Genomic DNA, 23164 nt, shown 5'->3' on the forward strand with positions numbered 1-23164 from the left:
TTCTACAGAGGTGCAGACATTTGTTTTATATTAAGTGTAAGGTAATGTGAGTTAAATGGGGGATAAATCATGAATTGGAGGTCACCTGTGTTCATGTTTACTACTGTTAAAATGTGGTTTGGCAATATTCAAGTACCGACATACAACCTACAAAACATGTCCTGATATGACCTAAAGGTTGAGCCAAACTAAGTGAGCCTTGTGTTACAGTCTGGTAGACCAGTGACAGCATTGGAAACTCTGACGAGAGGAAATAGAACTCCACTTCAGAGTGGCAGTGAATGAACTAACATATTACTGTAATGCGGTTTGACTGAATATCCTGTCCTGCAGTAGTCCACACACTGTGAGCCTTCAACACTGTGGGTAGAGAGCAAGCTGAAGACACTGTAGCCATTTAGCTAAAAGAGAATGGACATGAGCTACCTAAGTTAATTCAATCAAACCGGAGACCTAAGTTCAGGTCAAGGTGAATAATAGACAGCAAGAAAAATAGAATAGAATACTGAAAGTCTTTAATTAAGGCTTTTAACATTATACATAGAGGGTTTTTGATAGAGATCTTTAATTGAGAAGGGATCAAGTTCCCTTCCTTGTCATTAAATATCATCATTCCCCTGGGTTTATTTGTTGGGAATCATTTTCAATTTCATATCTTGGCCCTTTTCTCATACCGTGCTTCCAGGAATGAAACTTTCACCTTGGTTTTTGATATAGCTCCATCCTCCAGTCCCTTTAATCATCCAAGAATGCCTTTAAAAATGTCAAAAGTGCCAGTTGAAAACAGGTAAAAATTGTCAGTCGAAAACGGGTAAAAATTGTATTAGTGTATCAGTATTGACTGCTCTCTTCTTTTTCCAGATACAAATGGTACAGTACCCCTCTTTCCTATAATGGCACTGTATTGTCATCAAGAATATACAGTAACTGAATATACAGTACCAGTGAAAAGTTTGAACACACCTACTCATTCAAGGGTTTTTCTTAATTTTTTACTATTTTCTACATTGTAGAATAATATTGAAGACGTCAAAACTATGAAATAACACATATGGAATTATGTAGTAACCAAAAAAGTGTTAAAACAAAATACATTCTCCAAAGTAGCCAGGTCATCTGATGCAGCACTCCATCACTCTCCTTCTTGGTAAAATAGCACTCACACAGCCTGGAGGTGTGTTGGATCATTGTCCTGTTGAAAAACTAATGATAGTCCCACTGATCTCAAACTTAATGGGATGGCCTATAGCTGCAGAATGCTGTGGTAGCCATGCTGGTTAAGTGTGCCTTGAATTCTAAATAAATCACTGACAGTGTTACCAGCCAAACACCCCCACACCTCCTCCATGCTTCACGGTGGGAACCAGACATGCGGAGATCATCCGTTTACCTACTCTGCGTCTCACAAAGACACGGCGGTTGGAACCAAAAATCTCAAAGCAAGTCTCTTCTTCTTATTGGTGTCCTTTAGTAGTGGTGTCTTTGTAGCAATTTGACCATGACAGCCTGATTCACACAGTCTCCTCTGAACAGTTGATGTTGAGATGTGTCTGTCACTTGAACTATGAAGTATTTATTTGGGTTGCAATTTCTAAGGCTGGTAATTTATTCTCTGCAGAGGAGGTAACTCTGGGTCTTCCTTTCCTGTGGCGGTCCTCATGAGAGCCAGTTTCATCATAGCGCTTGATGTTTTTTGCAACTGCACTTGAATAAACTTTAAAAGTTCTTGAAAGACCTTCATGACTTAAAGTAATGATGGACTGTCATTTGTCTTACTTATTTGAGCTGTTCTTGCCATAATATGGACTTGGTCTTTTACCAAATAGGGCTTTCTTCTGTATACCACCCCTACCTTGTTAGTTTGTGGAATTGCATTCCTTCTTAACCTTTAACAAGGCACACCTGTTAATTGAAATGCATTCCAGGTGACTACCTCCATGAAGCTGGTTGAGAGAATGCCAAGAGTGTGCAAAGCTGTCATCAAGGCAAAGGGTGGCTACTTTGAAGAATCTCAAATATAAAATATATTTTGATTTGTTTAACACTTTTGTGGTTACTACATGATTCCATATGTGTTAATTCATAGTTTTGATGTCTTCACTTATTATTCTACAATGTAGAAAATAGTACAACTAAAGGAAAACCCTGGAATGAGTAGGTGTGTCAACTTTTGACTGGTACTGTACATCATTTGGTATGCATAGCTATTGATAAAGTGCGAACAGTATTTAGTTAAGAGGGCTTTATATTTTCACCAGTCCAGTCATGGCTTTAATCCGTCTTTGGAGAAAATGCTGTAAATATAAAAATATAAAAAAAGATAAATTCCTTGCTGATTGGATTGTTCAGTTTTGTTCCCTTTTACATCCATGACACACAACAGCCAATCTGTTTGTTCCTTGGAGTCACAAGCAGGACAAATAAACGGAGCAAATACAAAGAGACTCTCCACTTAAATCTCTCTCAGCTGCTTGGTTGATTGTAGTTTTCAGCCTCCTCGGCAGGGTCATTGTAGTTTCTGAGGCATACTTCCTTCTTCTCAATCTCTTCAAACTCCGTCACAGAGATGTCCTGGGGGATCTTCTCCTCTGAGTTGCTGCGTCCAGACAGCTTGTCTGGGTGCTCCATGTCATTGAAGCGTTCGGCCACACACTGTGCAGTCAGCCTGGCCTCGGGGTCGTGGTCCCAACACTCGTCTATCGTGCCACACACCAACTGGATGCCCTGAGGGAGGAGCAGCGGAGCACAGAGACTTACAGTCAGTAGTGGTACACAGATACTCGAGTCGGGAGAGAGAGAGGTTGGCCCTAATAAAAAATAGCTTTTGTAAAAAATAAATAAAATGCGTAAGGAAATTATACAATAATCCATCTGAGAATGTGTGCATTATGCATAATGAAAGCAGGCCTTGTTACTTACTGGGTGGTTGATCCAGCTGCTGGGGATCTCTGGTCGTCCCCTGTCTCTGAGTACGCTGTCCTTCATACTCTCCACACACGGGTGCTCCCTCACCTTACCGAATGGGGGCTCGTAGTCCTTTACCTCTGTACACAAACACACACAGAGCCGAACATTTAAAACAGGAGCCAGAGAGATACAGAAGTCAAAAGATACATTATAGGTTTATACAGTAGGTTCATAAACACACACACAGAGCCACAGAACATGGTACTGTTTTGTGAATATTCAAATGTAGCCCTGGCCTCACTAAATGATTTTCCATGAAAGTGGACAATTAAGTATCATATCATATACTCAAACATGAACAGAGAGATACAGAGGTCAAAATATACATATGTTTTAGGTTTATAGGATCAGGGGCCTGTGAAACCCTGTCTGAGAGAAACGGTCAATATTATTGCATTAGATCTCAGTGAGAATGTGCTTGAAACAACTCACCAACTCAGCGTTGGCTCAGTGTCAGTTATCTTATAACGCGGCATCCAAGATGCTCGTCAAACCCCATGCACAAATAAAGTTTACTCAAGGCAGAATTTCAAAGAGTTGGCTTGGGATGATGCAGTCTGGAAACTTTAGTCAACGGTTTGCAGAGAACTATTTATCTTTACATTGATCTGATCTGTCCTTTGGGTAGAGCAACAAATCAAACTCAAGTTCACTTTGAAGAGTGGAGTTCTCGTATAAAAACATTTGTTTCAGGAAGGCCAAATTTGGTACCTAAAGTAGTCTGACAAATTCTGTGTAAGAACCAAGCGCTAAATGAAACTAAAAGTCATTTTCCACATTTCCGATGCAAAACAAATGGTATGCCAGTAAGTAAATTATCCTCAATAGCTCCATATTGCAAAAACATTATTGGAAAATAACATTAAACAGACATGAGATAGAGCCAACTGAAAACAACAGGGTTATTTGGGGGCAATGGCACTGTGGCATTAAGAAATACATCCACAATGAATAGCTGTACTGTACTGAGACGACTGTTTCACTTTTGCATTCGTTTAGTACTGCCATCGTGAATAGAATGAAGACATGGAAAGAGTATATGGATCATAATGAAAACCTTTACCATCTCACAACACAATCAATCAAAACAATGATGAGTTGACCTGTTACGTAAGCGGAGTAAAAAGGCCCAGCAGTCAGAAATGTGATTTTCCTGTGTTATATTTATATTTTATGTATAACCAAGAAGAATTTGTGTAAGAGCTGATTGAAACATCAGCCTGTTGTGATGGGATGGAGTTTTGGCCTGCCTGAGGACATCACCAGGTGGTAAATTAGTTAATAGACCAATAAGAAAGAGTTCCAAATCTCTCTGCCAATAACAGCTAATGATCAGTTTTCCCCACCTCAGTCAGATGACTCCCAGACGGTCCTAGCTAAATTCTTGCTTGAGAAATTGCTCTTTGCTAAGAAGCATTTTTTGTTTATTTTTGACCATTTTAATTGAAGTAAGGTATTTAATGGGGCGGCAGTTAGCCTAGTGGTTAGAATGTTGGATTAGTAACCAAAAGGTTGGAAGATCAAATCCCTGAGCTGATAAGTTAAAAATCTGTCGTTCTGCCCCTGAACAAGTCAGTTAACCCACTGTTCCTAATCTGTCATTGAAAATAAGAGTTTGTTCTTAACTGACTTGCCTAGTTAAATAAGGGTACAATTTAAATTGTTAGCCAGAAATGATTTGATATTGAGATTAAAATGGCTGTATTGGAACTTTAAAGCTGATCAGTTATTTCCCTGTACAGTACTGTAATACTGTTCAACTGAATTCTGGCTGACAGATGAGAAACGCACAGTCCCTGCCCAGAAGAGAGGCCTCACAGGAAGTCCAGATGAACACAGACAGGAATCGGATGCTAGGTCACGGCTTGAGCCAATAGCTGACTCTACAGGCAAGAGCTTCCTGTTTTTGACAAGAAGATTTCCCTCGTTTCAGTGTTTTAGCAAAAGTACACCGACCCGCCCACCCATCTGTCATTATTCAAGCAAGTAAAGGAATAGAGGTTCTTTCTTTTTTTGTCCCGTGTAGCTCAGTTGGTAGGGCATAGTGCTTGCAATGCCACGGTAGTGGGTTTGATTCCCACGGGGGAAAATGTATGCAATCACTACTGTAAGTTGCTCAGGATAAGAGCATCTGCTAAAATGTAAACAGTTTCAGGGTTGTGTAATGGGAGCCTACAAAAAAAATACAAAATTGTTTATTGTCTTATTCCGAAAACATATGCCATATGAACATTTGGCATATTTTGGGAGCTATTTTGGGAGCTATTGTTTCCAAATAAGACGATAAACAATTTAGTATTTTTTTATAGGCTCCCATTTATAGGCTCCCATGCTAAGTGCACACTTAAGGTCATTTTGTGGTCTCCACACAAGCAGTGTTTGCTAAAAAGGAAGGAATGGTCAATATTGGTTTAAGAGAGAAACTTTTTTCAAGTCTACCAACCTAACATTAAACTCTGCAATGGATAAGACGACAACAAGACAAGAGAATGTAGATAGTGGTTTGAGAAAAAAAAGGTTTTAACACTGACTGGGTATATTTCTGAGAACTGCTCATGCAAAACAAGTGAGTTACAGTTGAAGTCGGAAGTTCACATACACCTCAGCCAAATACTTTTAAACTCAGCAATCCACAATTCCAGATATTTAATCCTAGTAAAAATTCCCTGTCTTAGGTCAGTTAGGATCATCACTTTATTTGAAGAATGTGAAATGCCAGAATAATAGTAGAGAGAATGATTTATTTCAGCTTTTATTTCATTCATCACATTCCCAGTGGGTCAGAAGTTTACATACAGTGGGGCAAAAAAGTATTTGGTCAGCCACCAATTGTGCAAGTTCTCCAACTTAAAAAGATGAGAGAGGCCTGTAATTTTCACCATAGGTACACTTCAACTATGACAGATAAAATGAGGGGGAAAAATCCAGAAAATCACTGCAGGATTTGAGTCCCTGGTGGCGTAGTGAATTACTGATGGTAGGCTTTGTTAATTTGGCCCCAGCTCTCTGCAGGTCATTCACTAGGTCCCCCCGTGTGGTTCTGGGATTTTTGCTCACCGTTCTTGTGATCATTTTGACCCCACGGGGTGAGATCTTGCGTGGAGCCCCATATCGAGGGAGATTATCAGTGGTCTTGTATGTCTTCCATTTCCTAATAATTGCTCCCACAGTTGATTTCTTCAAACCAAGCTGCTTACATACTGCAGATTCAGTCTTCCCAGCCTGGTGCAGGTCTACAATTTTGTTTCTAGTGTCCTTAGACAGCTCTTTGGTCTTGGCCATAGTGGAGTTTGGAGTGTGACTGTTTGAGGTTGTGGACAGGTGTCTTTTATACCGATAACAAGTTCAAACAGGAGCAATTAATTCAGGTAACGAGTGGAGGACAGAGGAGCCTCTTAAAGAAGAAGTTACAGGTCTGTGAGAGCCAGACATCTTGCTTGTTTGTAGGTGACCAAATACTTATTTTCCACCATAATTTGCAAATAAACTCATTAAAAATCCTACAATGTGATTTTCTGCATTTTCTTTCTCATTTTGTCTGTCATAGTTGAAGTGTACCTATGATGAAAATTACAGGCCCCTCTCATCTTTTTAAGTGGGAGAACTTGCACAATTGGTGGCTGACTAAATACTTTTTTGCCCCACTGTACACTCAATTAGTATTTGGTAGCATTGCCTTTAATTTTTTTTTTTACTTGGGTCAAAATTCTCTCAATGAGCCCATTCCTCCACATAGAGCTGGTGTAACTGAGTCAGGTTTGTAGGCCTCCTTGCTCGCACACGCTTTTTCAGTTCTGCCCACAAATTGTCTATGGGATTGAGGTCAGGGCATTGTGATGGCCACTCCAATACCTTGACTTTGTTGTCCTTAAGCCATTTTGCCACAACTTTGGAAGTATGCTTGGGGTCATTGTCCATTTGGAAGACCCATGTGCGACCAAGCTTTAACTGATGTCTTGAGATGTTGCTTCAATATATCCACATAAGTTTTCTCCCTCATGATGCCATCTATTTTGTGAAGTGCACCAGTCCCTCCTGCAGCAAAGCACCACCGACAACATGAAGCTGCCCGCCCCGTGATTCACGGTTGGGATGGTGTTCTTCGTCTTGCAAGCCTCCCCCTTTTTCCTCTGGTTTCATCAGACCAGAGGACATTTCTCCAAAAAGTACGAACTTTGTCCCCATGTGCAGTTGCAAACTGTAGTCTGGCTTTTTTGTGGCGGTTTTGGAGCAGTGGCATCTTCCTTGCTGAGCTGTCTTTCAGGTTATGTCGAAATAGGACTCGTTTTGCTGTGGATATAGATACTTTTGTACCTGTTTCCTCAAGCATCTTCACAAGGTCCTTTGCTGTTGTTCTGGGATTGATTTGCACTTTTCGCACCAAAGTATGTTCATCTCTAGGAGGCAGAACGCGTCTCCTTCCTGAGCGGTATGACGGCTGCGTGGTCCCATGGTGTTTATACTTGTGTACTATTGTTTAAAGGCACAGTCAACTTAGTGTATGTAAAATTCTGACCCACTGGAATTGTGATACAGTGAATTATAAGTGAAATAATCTGTCTGCCACGCTGATCCTCAACACAGGGACCCTCAGGGGTGTGTGCTGATTCCCCTCCAGTACTCCCTGTTCACCCACGACTGTGTGGCCAAGCACGACTCCAACACCATCATTAAGTTAGCCGACGACACAACAGGGCCTGGTCACCGACAACAATGAGACAGCCTATAGGGAGGAGGTCAGAGACCTGGCAGTGTGGTGGCAGAACAACAACCTCTCCCTCAACGTGATCAAGATAAAGGAGCTGATCGTGGGCTACAGGAAAGGAGGGCCAAGCGCACCCCTACTCACATCGATAGGGCTGTTGTGGAGCAGGTCGAGAGCTTCAAGTTTCTTGGTGTCCACATCAAAAACAAACTATCAAGATCAAAACACACCAAGACAGTCATGAAGAGCGCACAACAACGCCTATTCCCCATCAGGAGAAAAGATTTGGCATGGGTCCTCAGATCCTCAAAGTTATTCTGCTACACCATTGAGAGCATCCTGACTGGTTGCATCACCGCCTGATATGGCAACTGTTCAGCATTCGACTGCAAGGCGCTACAGAGTGTAGTGCTTACGGCCCAGTACATCACTAGGGCCAGCTTCCTGCCATCCTGGGCCTCTATACCAGGCGGTGTCAGAGGAAGGCCCTAAAAATTGTCAAAGACTCCAGCTACCCGAGTCATAGAATGTTCTCTCTACTCCCGGCAAGCGGTACCGGAGCCTAGGTCCAAAATGCTCCTTAACATGTTTTACCCCCAAGCCATAAGAATGGTGAACAGTTCATCTGTACCCCGCACATTGATTCGGTACCGGTACCCCCTGTATACAGCCTCATTATTTTAATTTTATTGTGTTGCTTTGTTTTTGTTTAGTTTATTTAGTCAATCTTTTCTAAACGTGTATATTTCTTGAAAGTGCAATGTTGGTTAAGGGCTTGTAAGTAAGCATTTCACTGTAAGGTCTAAACCTGTTGTATTCGGGGGCATTTGGCAACTTCAGTTTGATTTGTTTTGAGCAAGTGAATCAAGAAAATGTCTCAACATTCCCACTCTGTAGTTCACCATCGACTTCCTCTTGCTGGTTTGTAATGTTGATACAGTACATTTTTGGCAGCTCAGACATAAGTTTCCATAGGTGTGGACTACATTGCCAGCCTCTCTCTCTCCCTCGTGCTATTAACCATCAGGTCTCAGTCTGGTTTCCTGGTTCAAAGCCTGACCTGTTTAAGTTACTGTGCTATCCCAGTCTTGTGTTTGTTACAACGACTCATTCTAGAGATTCCTGTTCAAACTGTACCCTGTGGTTGAGAAAGCATGCCACCACTTGAGTATATCTGAAGTCAAATCAGCGTTATTAGTCGTGTACACATATTTTGCAGATGTTATCGCGGGTGTAGCGAAATAAATTCTTATGTTCCTAGCTCCAACAGTACAGTAACACCTAACAATACGATAAGATAAATAAATGCTTATGTTCCTAGCTCCAACAGTACAGTAACACCTAACAATACAATTTGACCAATGTAAACCCACAGACATACAGTACCCCTCATGCACATAGGAATGTGGTATTACCTGTATTCATCATACAGTACTTTGTCATGGTTATTTTCTAGTACACTATCGGCAGTATAGTAGATACTAGGATTTCAGTCAACTTAAATAATTCAAGAAAACAGATTCTCATAGAGCTAACAAAAGTTTGCTTCTGATCCGAGCCAAAAAAGTAACATGAATCTGTTTGAGATGCTGTAATCTCGACAAGTCACAGCTTGACAATCACGCCTGACACTCTTTCCCTGCCTCTTGGAGAACGATAAACTATTCTACTTCTCTCCTCTGATGGTTTTGATTAAACGGAGAGTTTGTGGCTCTGACCTTGTTTTATCTTCCTCACAGGTTGTTAAAGCCCTGGGTGACAGGCAGGCAGTCAGCCAGATAGGCAGCAAACCAGCCAGGAAGCCAGACACAGACAGCCAGGAAGTCATACCCGTACGAAAAAAACACATGAATTTCATGTAAAGTGTTCCAAAAACACATGTTTCCATGTGATCATGTGAAAAGAAAATGTCACCTTTATTTAACTAGGCAAGTCAGTTAAGAACAAATTCTTATTTACAATGATGGCCTACTCCGGCTAAACCCAGACGACGCTGGGCCAATTGTGCACCGCCCTATGGGACTCCCAATCACGGCCTGGATATAGCCTGGATTCAAACCAGGTACTATAGTGGCACTGAGATGCAATACCTTTGACCGCCTCTCGGGAGCCCAACAAATTAATGTCGTAACATGTAAATCAACATGTGATAACATGAAACTACACGTGAAAACTTGTGATCACATGTGAAGTGTTACAAAACACGTTTTCACATGATTTCAAGTGAAATTTCATGTGAAATCATGTGATTTTCCACATGTGAAACCATTTTCTGTAAGGGTACAGACAGACAGAAAAGACAGACAGAGAGCTTGCCAGACAGAATGCCAGACAGCTAGCCAGACAGACAGGCAAACAGACAGACAAGACAGACAGCACGGGGCCCATTCAGGCTTGAGGTGAGGCCATGACATCTGGATAGCAGCTGCCCTCCTCCACTCTACTCTAACCCTGTCTTCTCCCTCAGGGGAGTGAAGGAATTTCTCCTACAGTGGGATGGTCAACACCCCTGTTCTCCCATTCCTCCCTAAACCAGCCAGTGAACGCCCTCGTCTCTTTCCCGCTCCTAATTCCAGCCGTGCAAATTATATGGGAAAGACATTTTGGGAAAAGAGACGGCCCGGGACGATGTATTTATTACTTTCTCCCATATTTGATCATTTTTTACTTGTCCTTACTTTTACTTTGAGGATAAAGAATGCATAGTGATGGCTGCTGCTGCTTTCTCTGAGGTTGCGACTGGCCCTGTTGACAGACAGGCGCCTTCGTACCGCGTGACAGATCCCAGATCATACGAAAGGCCCCGAAACTGACAAAGTGGCTGACTGACTGCCTGTGTTATGTGGCGGTCTGCCAGGCAAGGCAGCGAGACAACGGGAGCTTTTGACATCTGTCTGCTGAAGCACTGAGGCAGGTGGCGGCTGAGACAGACAAGCCATGGCGGCTTCACCTACCCACTCATTATAATGATGCACTGAGATGTGTCAGTCTGACTGTGTTTGGGGAAGAGGGAAGTGTTTGTGTTTTCTAAGTTGAGAGGAGTTTTATGCCATCTGCTGTGCGTGTGTGTGTGTGTGTGTGTGTGTGTGTGTGTGTGTGTGTGTGTGTGTGTGTGTGTGTGTGTGTGTGTGTGTGTGTGTGTGTGTGTGTGTGTGTGTGTGTGTGTGTGTGTGTGTGTGTGTGTGTGTGTGTGTGTGCGTGCACGTGCGTGTGTGTGTGTTCTCAGGTGAACAGAGTTTTAATGCCGTCAATATTGACTCACCGAGCTGGGATAATAGCATGGGAAGTTTTTATTGAAAGGATGACAAGTGGTAAAAATACATGTACTGTATGTAGCTGTGTGAGTGCCAGTTTCGCAGACATAGATCGTAGCATTTGTTGAGTTAGTCATTCTAACTCTGCAAACATTTTACCCCCAAGGGAATATCCAAACAAACTGTCAGTGCAGCACAGTAACGTTATTCCACAAAATAAGGCAGCTTCTTGCTGTATCAAGGAGGGAGACAAGCTCAATTCCAACAGTGGCTTAACCTTTCAACATGGGAAAGTCTCCTTGGGCTTCCCTAATGCACTACACATTTCACCCCTTCACTTTTATCAGAACAGATGCCAATCTATGGGAAGACGAGTGCTATTGGTGGGCGAGATCAGACTAAGCCAAAACACATGGATTATCCCAATTGCTTCTCTCCCCACCGGTTCTATTCCCATCCAGGGGTAGGAAGGGGCCGGGCCTCCCCTCTCCCGTAAATCTATGCTATCCTGTCCTCTCACCGCTGTCTGTCTACAGTGCCAGCTGGAATAGTCGTGGATGGTGGATGTACGTAAATGGCATGACATGGGGAGATTCATTTATTACTGTAGAGTATAGGCCTCGGCACAAGAGACTGCTGAGAGACAGACAGACAGACAGACAGACAGACAGACAGACAGACAGACAGACAGACAGAAGAGGGAGGAAGACAGGGAGACAGAGAGAGAAAGAAAGCAAGAGAAAGAAAGAGAGAGGAAATTGACTATTTTCATTTCAGAGGTGTACCCAATGGGCACACATACAGTATTCTTTCACCCCATGCCATTGGAAGGAAAACCTGAGAGGGTATAACAGGCTGATCATTTGGCCATGTTTTCCTCTGTGACAGCGCTAAAAGGGGCCCCTAGGTACCAAAGGGAAAACAGGAAATGTCTGCGCTGGAAGCAGGCGAGCACCAACACTAACATTCAATCAACATTCTGACACAATGGACGAACAGGATCACCCACAAGACAAAATGGACCACAGAGACAGAGGGAAGTGAACAACAAATTCCATGTTATATTACATATGGCCCTGTGGCTTGCCATAAGATGCCCATTGGATAATCACCCATTTGTATTATTTGCCCATATCCTGGCCTTGTTGTTCAGAGGGATGACAAACAGGAAGAATGGTACATTAGTGAATAGAAGGCTCTTGTTCTTTGAGAACTAAGAGAGAATGAATTGTTTTTTGACACGTTTTGGTTTCTCTGAAATGTTTCCCACACCACAGTAAGTAATGGTGATGTGAGACAGTGGCTGTGTGAAAGTACACACTTCGGGAGAAGGGTGAAAAAACAGGACACACCCACTCCCTTTACTTCCTTTGAGTGTAGGGATCATGGGAAAAGGTGACCAATGTGCATAATCGGTGGCCATTACACTATAAACAAGTTAAAGCAGTACCACCCGCCCCTCTTAAGGTAAAAACTTGAGGGATAGGACTGGAGAAATCTAACCACTCCCAAATTCATTGAAAGAGCTATGGATGCAAGGACTGACCATCCATGATATCAAAATTGTGGTTGTAACCATTTTTTTTAGGCTATATAGAGTTTGTTTACATTGACTTTGTTTACAAGCATTGGAGTAAAACAAAGTTAATGGACCTTTACAGAAAATTACACCTATTCCTTTATATCACTTACACAAGGTCACTACTTCAAATCGAAATATTGCCTGTCAATTGGTTACTGTCTAATGCAGCTCGGTCACGTGATTGGTCAGACATCATGTGGTGTTACTTTACCTCCAATGGCATTGCACCTGGAGGTGATCTCCCACAGTACCAGGGCCATGGAGTAGACGTCTGTCTGCTTGAACGACTCGATGTTCTCCAGGTTGATCCTGGACTCCAGCACCTCAGGGGCCATGTACCTGGCAGTGCCCACCTGTAGAGGGAGACTATTCTGTTTTATTCTGTTCTGTTCTACTCCATTCTAATGCTGTTGATAGTAGAATATGCATGATTGCTTCCAGTACCATGTAACAGTACAATTCAACTGCAGTTTTAACTGACAACCTGGGCTGTTTGTCTAATCACTGTAATAAAACAAAAGGCCCAGCAGCACTTGCTCTATGGATATCATTAATATGTTGTCCAGAAGAGGAACCAGTAAGAGAAAATGAGCCAGACACTAATGTGTCTGAAATGGCACCCTATTCCCAAAATAGTGCATTACTTTTCACCAGAGCCCTATAAGCCTTGGTCAAATAAAAGAGCTCCTTTTTCCTATATAGTGCCCTAATCATAGAGAATATGGTACACTTTTTGGATGCAGCCTAAGTAGAAAGGAGACAGGAGAGAAGAATATGTACCTGTCCACTGTTGGCCAGCTCGTCCACGGACAGCGAGTTGTCCAGACGCAGACCCAGGCCGAAGTCACACAGGACGCAGGTGAGGTCCCCCTTCACCAGGATGTTGGAGCTCTTGATGTCCCGGTGGACAATTGGCACCTTGTAGCGTCCGCACAACGTGTGATCACTGTGCAGGTGGGCCACGCCCCTCGCCAGCGACCCGCCCAGCGCCCACAGATCGTCCCAGCTGATGACGTGGCGCGTCAGGTACTCCTGGAGGTTGCCCCGGGGGTGGTAGGCCGTGATCAGCCAATACTGTTTCTCCACCTTACGTTCCTCCGCTGTCAGGAAGTGCAGGACGTTCTCATGGCGCAGGTCAGCGTCCGAGAAGATGTCCTTCTCGTTCTTCCACGAGGCATACTCTTCATCGGCGAAAATCTTGACGGCGACGGTCTCGAAGGGCTCACCGGCTCCCGTGGCGCCCTGCTTCAGCTTGGCCTTGTAGACCTCGGCGAAGCGGCCCTTGCCCACCTGGGCGTCCAGCTCAATGGGGAGGAGCTCCGTGTTGTGGTTGAGGTTGTTGGCGTGCGTGGAGCTGCTGTCCGAGCCGTCGTCATCCATCATGATGGCGCGGTTGTCACTGAAGTCGAGAGGCGTCTTCTTGCGCTTGGCACCGGCGTGGCGCTGGTGGTAGATGCGGTACCAATAGAAGGATGTGATGACCAGCATGGCCAGAACCAGTAGAGGAACCAGGCTGACCAGGATCACCGACACCACCTGGGGGTCAAGAGAGTCTGGGGTGGAGAGGAAAGACAAGAGAGAAAAAGAGAGACAAGGCAGATGTTATAGATTAGTTATACAATACATTGCATACTCAGTAAAAATACTGTAGAATATACCTATTCTGTAACATAGAGTAGGCCTGCCCCCCAGTTAGGTATATTCTACAATACTTATACACCGCTACAATATTAGAACTCCTCAGTGCTCATACTATACTCTAAAAGTTTAGCATATTTTGGCAATAGCCTTTTCACTCTATGAGTAGCTGGACCGGCCACAAGGGTCAAAGAAGTCTGTTTGTTTATTGACCTTAAGTGCCCACTGCATAGAAAACAATGACCACAAAGGACTATGTGGGATACAATGTTTTATTTAACTAGGCAAGTCAGTTAAGAACAAATTATTATTTATAATGGCGGCCTACCCTGGCCAAACCCGGGCGACGCTGGGCCAATTTTTGCGCCGCCCTACGGGATTCCCAATCACAGTCGGATGTGATACAGCCTGGAATCAAACCAGGGGCTGCAGTCACGCCTCTTGCACTGGGATGCAGTGCCTTAGACCACTGCGCCACTCGGGAGCCCTCAATACATGATGAGTGCAGTAGCCTATACTTGGACATTTGACATTTCAGTTGTGCTTGAACGTCATACACACTATACATCACACTCCAATTCCCTTCAGCGCTAGGAAATCAATAGGAAGTAGCCAAGTAGCTTTATTGTCTCAGAGCATCTTGCTACGCTCAACGTAGCCTGCTCCTTCCCAGCAAAGCAGAGGACCCTAACACTTCCAGGAGGAATGTCAATAAGCATCTGTAAGCTACAAAGCCGAAGTTAGCTTGTTGGTCTGTTAAGCACACAAATAGGCTGAACCATGCCCCAGTCGACCACATATTGTGTTCCCTTTATAGATCTAGTCTATGTCTGATTCTTATGCTCTTAAGGAGTGATGTCTGTGTCTGCTAGACAGAGTAATCTGGTGAAAGTTTATGCATATGCTATGTTTACAATCCTATTTCTGGGGCTGGCAGAAGTCTCGTAAAAACATTATAAAACACAACATGTCAGATCAGTTAGGATTTGAAGGGTTGTAAACGAGTCATTAACACGTTGTCTGAACAGGCAGACTATTGTTGTATTAGTGCTGATGTGACTGCTGGTGTTCTATAATTACTGACAGAGATACTGTATTAGGAACATGTTTGGCAGCTACAGATTGTGTGTGTTCCTGCGTACGTGCATGCATTTGTGAGTGTGTGTGTTTGTGTGTCTATGAACGTGTGTGTGAATACAGTACAGCAAGTGCCCGTCAAGCCCTCATTCGCTTGCTCCTTTTTTGCAGCCAGGAAACCACATGTCTGAAATTTTCAACGTGGCCACAGTGGAGTTTGTTTTGGTTTTCGCAGTGAGAGAGAGAAGCGATCTGTCACGTCAAACCTGTCCCTGTGCCATCTCTCAGTGAATACGGCCCACAGAGGAAAGTTTCCTAGTCACTACTCCCACTTGAGGCCAGGTTCGGGAACATTGATTGTATTAACACGCGCACGTGCTGTTTTTCACCTGTTGTTTCCGTGTGTTACACTACGTACATAATGCTTCAAGTGGGCAGTTGTCATATGTTATGTGGTGAGCATGAAGTTAGACAGTGTGCAGCAGAGCTATCCATCCTCCACGGTGAGGGGAAATTTTTTTCCATGACGTCGTTGATCGCCATGTGCAGATGCTTTCAATTTCGGGCTCTGGAAAGCCAGGTCTCGAAAATGTACCTCTGTGTTATTTCTGCTTGGATGCTGTAGTCAAAATACATTTGATTCCATGGCCAAGATTAGAACGCGAAACTACAGCCAAAATGCCTCCACGATGCAAAACCTGTTTGCAATCTTGTATTTGGAGGGTGTACAACAGTACACACATGTTAACATTTAATACGTGACACCTTACATGACAACCTAATAAGGAATTGCATAAACGTTCATTACTTTTGAGTTACGTCAAAGGTGTTCGTAAACTATATCATCAATTGTAATGCCTAGCCTACATTACACAATCTTAGCGATGACATAACAGGTGACATAGCACCACATAGGGACTCACAGAAGGTGAAGAAGTCATGGTCATTGCACTCGTATGACCAATCATAATGCCCACAAAAGGCTATCTTCAGCATGACATAACAGGTGACATAGCACTACATACGAGGTGACATAGCACTACATATGAGGTGACATAGCACTACATAGGGACTTACAGGGAGTGAAGAACACGTGGTTGTTGCACTCGTCCTCGGAGCAAGAGCAGATGAAGAACTGGGAGCCCATGCCATTCCTCTCCCTCATCTCACACTTGCTGTTGTTATAGTCCTCCAGCACCAGACCATGCAGCTTATGGGCTGGGTTGTGGCATATCGTGTCTATGGTGACGTTGTCGTCTTTCTTCCTCCTGGAAACAAGACAACAGGAGCCATTAGTTCCACTACAATTAAGTTATGAATTAAGTTATAGACAGTAATAAAAGGGAAAATAACTTGACGAATTAACAAATTGCAGTCTAAGCATTATGGTAATGATTTGATACAGATGTAATCCTGAAGGTGCACAAATGAACCTACTCAGGTCTCTTGCTTGGTGGTGTAGTGAAACCCATTTTAAGAGGTGTTGGTCACATACGCATATTTAGCAGATGCTATTGCTGGTGTAGCGAATTGCTTGGGGTTCTAGCTCCCAAAACTTTTTCAATGAGAAACAGGAGGCCAAATCTAGTTCTCTACTTTTTTAACATTCACATTTCACAACTATATTTGGGTTAGTGGGTGGGGCACCTTTGGGTTTGGCTACTTAGTTAAACCTTGTTGACAGCAAATGTAGTTTTTAAATGACAAATCACCGAGCAAGATTACGAATTTCCGCTCTGTCACTCACTAACATGGTTGTATTGTGTCACTGAACCCACTACTACTGCTCTCCTAAGGTCAAGTTTAAAGGTCATTCCAGCTCTCAACGAGAGATGATGAGGGGTGCTGTAGTCACTCACCAGATGCTGACACACACATCCTCTGGATGGGGGCAGATGGATGTGATGCTACAGTCGGCCATACAGCTCCCTGTGCCCGCGCAGCTGGTAGACTCCACGTCACAGAACTTACACAGACGCTTCAGCTTCAGCATGTTCATTGACGAGGGCCCTGGGGTGGAGACACAAAGAGATAGGGGGAAAGACATGTTAGGTTGATAGTTTACAAAAAGGGTTATGGTTATTTGAGGCAGTCACTAGTTGGTTCATTTAAGTCACTCATGTGTCATCTCATCCAATACGTTCACTCTTTACTACAGCGCTTTGCTTCATGCCAGCAGCATACCACCCAACATCGCACTGCTGGATTGCCTCTGATGCTAAGCAGGGTTGGTCCTGGTTGTTCCCTGAATGAGATACCAGATGCTGCTGGAAGTGGTGTTGAAGGGCCAGTAGGATATACTCTTTCCTCGGGTCAAAAGAAATATCCCAATTTCCTAGGGCAGTGATTGGGGACATTGTCCTGTGTAGGGTGCTGTCTTTTGGATGGAACATTAAACAGGTGCCCTGACTCTCTGTGGTCACTAAAGAGCCCATGGCAATTATCGTAAGAATAGGAGTGTTAACCCCGGAGTCCTGTAACTATTCCCCAGGTCATCGCTGTAAAAGAGAATGTGTTTTCAGTCAACTTACCTGGTAAAATAAGGGTTCAAAATAAGAAAACATTTCACTATTACAAATGAGCACAGTTCAATCTCTGAGGGTCTAAAACACAAGATAAGAACTTTGACCGGGATTTCATTTGATCGTGGTAAATGTTGCAATGTTGACTCAATTGCCTTTAAATGTCAAGCGCACTATATAGCACAGTTTTGGATTGAACCCCGGCCTTTGATTGTTGTTATATGGGCCTAAACTGTATTAACCTAACGAAGATGATAACTTTGCTCGACTTGGGAAACTGACATTTCCCTCCAATTACAAGACAAACAAAAAGGCTACAAACACCAGAAAGGAGAACTTTCCCATCTGATATATTAATATGGACATTCCCTACACTGGAAAAGTATGGTCTGTTGAACATCCGCGAGCACAGTGAAACCTTAACCTCATATCTCAGTCCAGACTACGTGAAGGAATGTATCATTACTAAGAGACTTGGCAATTTCACTTTGAAAATAATATGTGAAATAGACAAAACGAATGTTCCTTTCGGTACTATGTAGTTATTCCAAGAGACAGTTGTTTAAATAAGTGGTACATGATTTTTTTTAAATTCATTCTCCAATCCATTAATTTCAATTTAACATGTACATTCATTTTTCAACCATATGTAAACTATTTTCCCAGGGCCTAAATTCTGCTGTGAACAATCAGCACATTCCGCGGTGCCATCCGTCTGCCATGGTCGTGTTCAGACTTAACTTCCCACGGGGAGTGGTGGGATGTGTCCCTGTTCGTGTTTGATAGTCATCTCTACTAAGACAACCGCCAGACAAGACAATAAAAACAAACAAAGGGAACATTGAACATCAGTAGATCTGTCAGTCAATTTGCAAATTTGTGTCTCGCCAATTCACTTTGTGAATATCAAAGACTAGGACATAATGTTGGAGTGTGTATTTGTGAGAGAGAGAGAGAGAGTACCACTACATCACTTCCTTCTTTCTCATTTGCTCTCCTTCCAGACCTTTGCGGCGTGTCTTTAGCATGAATAAAAACAGAACCTGACCCGAAATCAGACGCTCTTAATAGCTAAAACAGAGATGAGGTGAAATGAAGTAAAAAGAGATGAAGGAGGGAGAGAGCTCACAGACTGAATTGACATCACTGCCACACAACCACACTAAATCTAAGTGTGACAGACCGCACACATAGGAAGAGAAAGTTCAACCGGTTAATTGCATCAGCAGTGTCCTCGTGACACAACCGATAGTGAAAGTGGGTTATTGGCCGTTAACTGGGCCTGTCTGCATGTGCAGCTCAAGGATTTCCTCTTGAAGAATTTCCGTCGCAGAGAGCTGGGTTCAACCAAGCGAAATGGGGGGGGGGGGGGTGTGTCCCAAATGGAACCCTATTTCATAAATAGTAGTTTATTATAGAGAATAGGGCGCCATTTTAGATGCGCCTGGGTCTCCAGGGTATTGGACCGGCTGGCGAGGGGGCGAACCTGATGAAGCCACTTTGTCAGGTCATGTGACCAGCCATGTCAAAACAATCACCCCTCTCTCTAAAGTCGGCACAGGAGAGAGAGAGCAAATGAGGTTCTCTTCCCTCCAACTTACTCACAGTGCAGCAGTATACTCCTTGTTAGAGAATATCAAGGTTACTGATTTAGGAGAGAATGTTGTACTTCTGCTCCAGGACATGAAGCCTACTGTAGCTGCCTGTTCACAATCTGCAGGTTAGAGTAGGGCTGTGGCTTGAAGCAACAGAAATACAACCTGCAAGTCTGAAAACCAGAGTAACTGGAACAGATCTAGTGAAGCCACGTGCACTGCAGGTGGCAGCATTCACACAGCAGTATAGACAGTCAAGTATCCATGGTGTCAGGATATTGCAGGCGGATATTAGGCTATATTCTGTTATTCCTGTTTTTAGGGTGTACTGTACATGTCTGAGTTGATCCATTTGAAACCAATAAAGACATTAAGATTAAGTACTGCAGAGGTGTACAATTTAGAATTTGGCCTGAGGTGAAGATTGTAGTCTGTTATAGAGTTATAACAGAATGGATAAGAATCATCTTAGGCTGAGAGCTGGTGGTAGAGAGAGAGAGAGAGGTTGTGGAGTGAAAAGTCATTATATCATGAGAAAAACTCCTGTCAAAATGTATGCCATTTAAGCCCAAGGAGACGGGCTATGGTGGGGATGAATGCTGTTAATTGTCACCCATGGCAAAATATAATTGCAGATGTGGGGGAGAGAGGATTATAAGAAACCAACTCTGTTTGGTGCCATTGGGACTGGGCTGGAGTTGGAGACAGGGGCAAATAGATGACAATTTATGATGTGTCTACCTTGCAAATGATAGACCAAATATAATACCCACTTCCAGTATCAACAATGTACATAAGAATGAAAGGTCCCATTGGAAGGACCACCATGCATGTATTCTACTGCAACAGGTGGTGTAGCTAAACCTCCTCCCACTGTGTTAAGCAAGCACTTTAATACATAGGCCTACTTCCCCTTTACAGAAACATCATGGCACACTCAAATTATTTTCTGATATGTTTTCCTCTTGGAAAACACTAAGTAGTTAGTCATTATGCTCATACAATCATTCCATCCCCACTTTATTTAAAACATTTGGATTTGGGTATAAATGTACCACAGCTCCTGAGTTTCTGATATTGAACAACACTGACTGCGTAATTTGCATACATTAACTACTATGCATTCAAATTCGCATTACAAGCCAATCAATATATTTGCGAGTTTTAGCTCAAATGAGGTGAACATTTTGCCTTCCACCAAAATGTAGAGCTGGATTATGTTTGACCACCTGCTACAAAAAACTGAATGACAATTAGAAGTTATACTTTGGGGAAACAGAAACACGTGTCAATGTTACTAGCGGTCAATAACCTCGTACATGTTTCAATAATTACTTCAAGCCAACGATAACACTATAGCCAACCACCAACATTCATAGGCTACTTGAAACAACGTTTTAACTCACCCATCTGTTCTAGCAGAACACTACCAAAGAGTATCGTTCCACACCAGAAAGCAGAAAACCGAAGTAGCTCCATTTAAAGACGGATTACAAACTACTCTTCTTTTCATTTACTAGCAGCTTGATTATAGTAAATATCCAGACTTTAATTCGAGACGTTCTTCGGACTTATTTTTCCGTCTGCCTGTTGCTCTCATGCGTCTCAAGGAACCCTGGGTTAAAGTAAATAGTGCAGTCAGAATTTGCCGCATATGAGTCAGACAGTATGTATGCACTTTCATGAAACAGGAAATCTTCAGAAAGGGCAGGACTCTTTTTTCTTCTTCTTTAGGCTACTTCTGAACTGCTGGGCTTGTTGCTCACTGGTCTTGGAACATGTTATGAGCACAGAGTTTTTCAGAAGGCAAAATTTGAAATGACACGCTCCAAAATAGATGACAAGGATTTCGAAAGAAGTGAGGAGAAGTATACATCCAAACAAAACATATGAATTTAACACTTCTCTACTTACAATTATGCAACATTTTGAATCATTCTTTACATTTTTACACACTTCACTCTGCCAGTACCATAGCACACACATTACTGATCAGACAAAATACAGCTGAGTCTGATGTCCACAAACATGAGAACAAATGACATAACTTCTTTACTTGCTTGATTAGCACTTTTTCACACAGACCTCTGAAACAATTTGTAAAAGACTCCAGTCACCCAAGTCATAGAATGTTCACTCTGCTACCACATACCGGAGCGCCAAGTCTAGGTCCAAAAGGCTCCTTAACAGCTTCTACCCCCAAGCTATGAGACTGCTGAACAGCTAATCAAATGTCCACCCGGACTATTTACATTGACCCCCCTGTTTTTACACTACTGTTACTTGCTGTTTATTATTTATGAATAGTCACTTTACACCTACCTACAAGTACAAATTACCTAGACTAACCTGTACCCCGCACATTGACTCAGTACCGGTACCCCCATTGTTATGTAATTTTATTGTGTTCCTTTTTATTTTACTTTTAACTTTAGTTTATTTAGTAAATATTTTCTTAACTATTTCTTGAACTGCATTTTTGATTAAGGGCTTGTAAGTAAGCATTTCACACCAGGGTCTACACCTGTTGTTTTCGGTGCATGTGACAAATAAAATTTGATTTGATACATTGCATATGTCTCTTCCTGAGGAAAGCGATCATTCATCAGAGGGGGGGTTAGTAAAGGTGGTGAGCGCTCCTTGATGTCCCTAGGTTTTGGTTTGATGGGTGGTACTCACGAGTTAAGTCTACTGTAACATAAATAACTGGTCTATTGCTGGGCTGCCAGCATATGTTTTTGCTTGGCATACTCAAACCATGATGTCAGGCTTCAGAACCTGGGGCGCAACTTTCACTGGGGACAGGGGGACGGGGGGGACATAACCCCACCACATTCTGAAATTGCATTTTTGTCTTCCCCCCAGTTTTATTAGTGCACTGTGATGCACTCGGGGCCCCACTTCCAAAATCCCGCGCCCCCCTGTACACGTGTGCCACGTCTATTTCTACGGGCAATAGCACTGTTCATGACACAAACTATTGACACCCCTCTTCTTGGAGAGAATTTAGGAATTTTAGAGCTTATTTCCTGCAATTCTACACATTTTGTCATTGGATGCAAAGAACATTGTACAGTTTAAAGCTCATTTTCTTGCAATTATATTCATTTTGCCATGTCTAATGTGTATTCATGTGAGTGATAAAAAAATGACAACAATACTACCTGTGTGATAAAAAACCTAAGTAATAAAACTAGCTGACATGGGGTAGTTCATCTGGACATTTCTGACAAGTTAGAAATAGCTCTCTAATGTATGCAATGACAAGAGGAACTGATTATGCATTACCAAATTTCGAAATTGAACCTTGTGCATTCCAGTATTACAACTTTAAAAATTAAGTATAAGGCTGGAGTGAGTTCCTTTAAAATACAATAACTTTTCGCCAACAAAAAAAAATAGCGTATCCCCTCTTGACTGAAGTTCTGTCTGAAGTGAATGAACTAGCTAGATACCTAGCTACCACAGCCGGTTCAGCTCTAGCCTCGAGCTACACTATATATACAAAAGTATGTAGACACGCTTCAAATGGGCGGATTTGGCTAATTAAGCCACACCCATTGCAGACAGGTGTATAAAATCGAGCACACAGCTATGTAATCTCCATAGACAAACATTGGCAGTAGAATGGCCTTACTGAAGAGCTCAATGACTTGCAACGTGGCACCGTCACGGACCCCTAGAGGCAGGACGGGCGATCCAGCTACGTTGTGTGCAAGATTAGGCCTATGATATGAATTCAAATCAAATCTTATTAGTCACATGCGCAGAATACAACAGGCCTTACAGTGAAATGCTTATTTACAAGCCCCTAACCAGCAATG

The 23164-nt window shown here is 42.8% G+C and overlaps 1 protein-coding gene across 1 annotated transcript; it reads right to left on the reverse strand.

The window, feature by feature from the left end:
* Positions 1-495: 495 nt before the first annotated feature.
* LOC135552399 (TGF-beta receptor type-2-like) lies at positions 496-21099 on the reverse strand. The gene is made up of 7 exons (XM_064983983.1): positions 20747-21099; positions 17083-17233; positions 16301-16491; positions 13289-14061; positions 12720-12861; positions 2920-3044; positions 496-2724 (listed from the first exon to the last, which is right to left on the reverse strand). The coding sequence occupies exons 1-7, from the start codon at positions 20817-20819 to the stop codon at positions 2464-2466; spliced, it is 1716 nt and encodes a 571-aa protein (XP_064840055.1). The 5' UTR covers positions 20820-21099; the 3' UTR covers positions 496-2463.
* Between the last annotated feature and the right edge of the window lie 2065 nt (positions 21100-23164).

This window comes from Oncorhynchus masou, chromosome 13 (genome assembly GCF_036934945.1).
Source record: "Oncorhynchus masou masou isolate Uvic2021 chromosome 13, UVic_Omas_1.1, whole genome shotgun sequence".
NCBI classification, from domain to species: domain Eukaryota; kingdom Metazoa; phylum Chordata; class Actinopteri; order Salmoniformes; family Salmonidae; genus Oncorhynchus; species Oncorhynchus masou.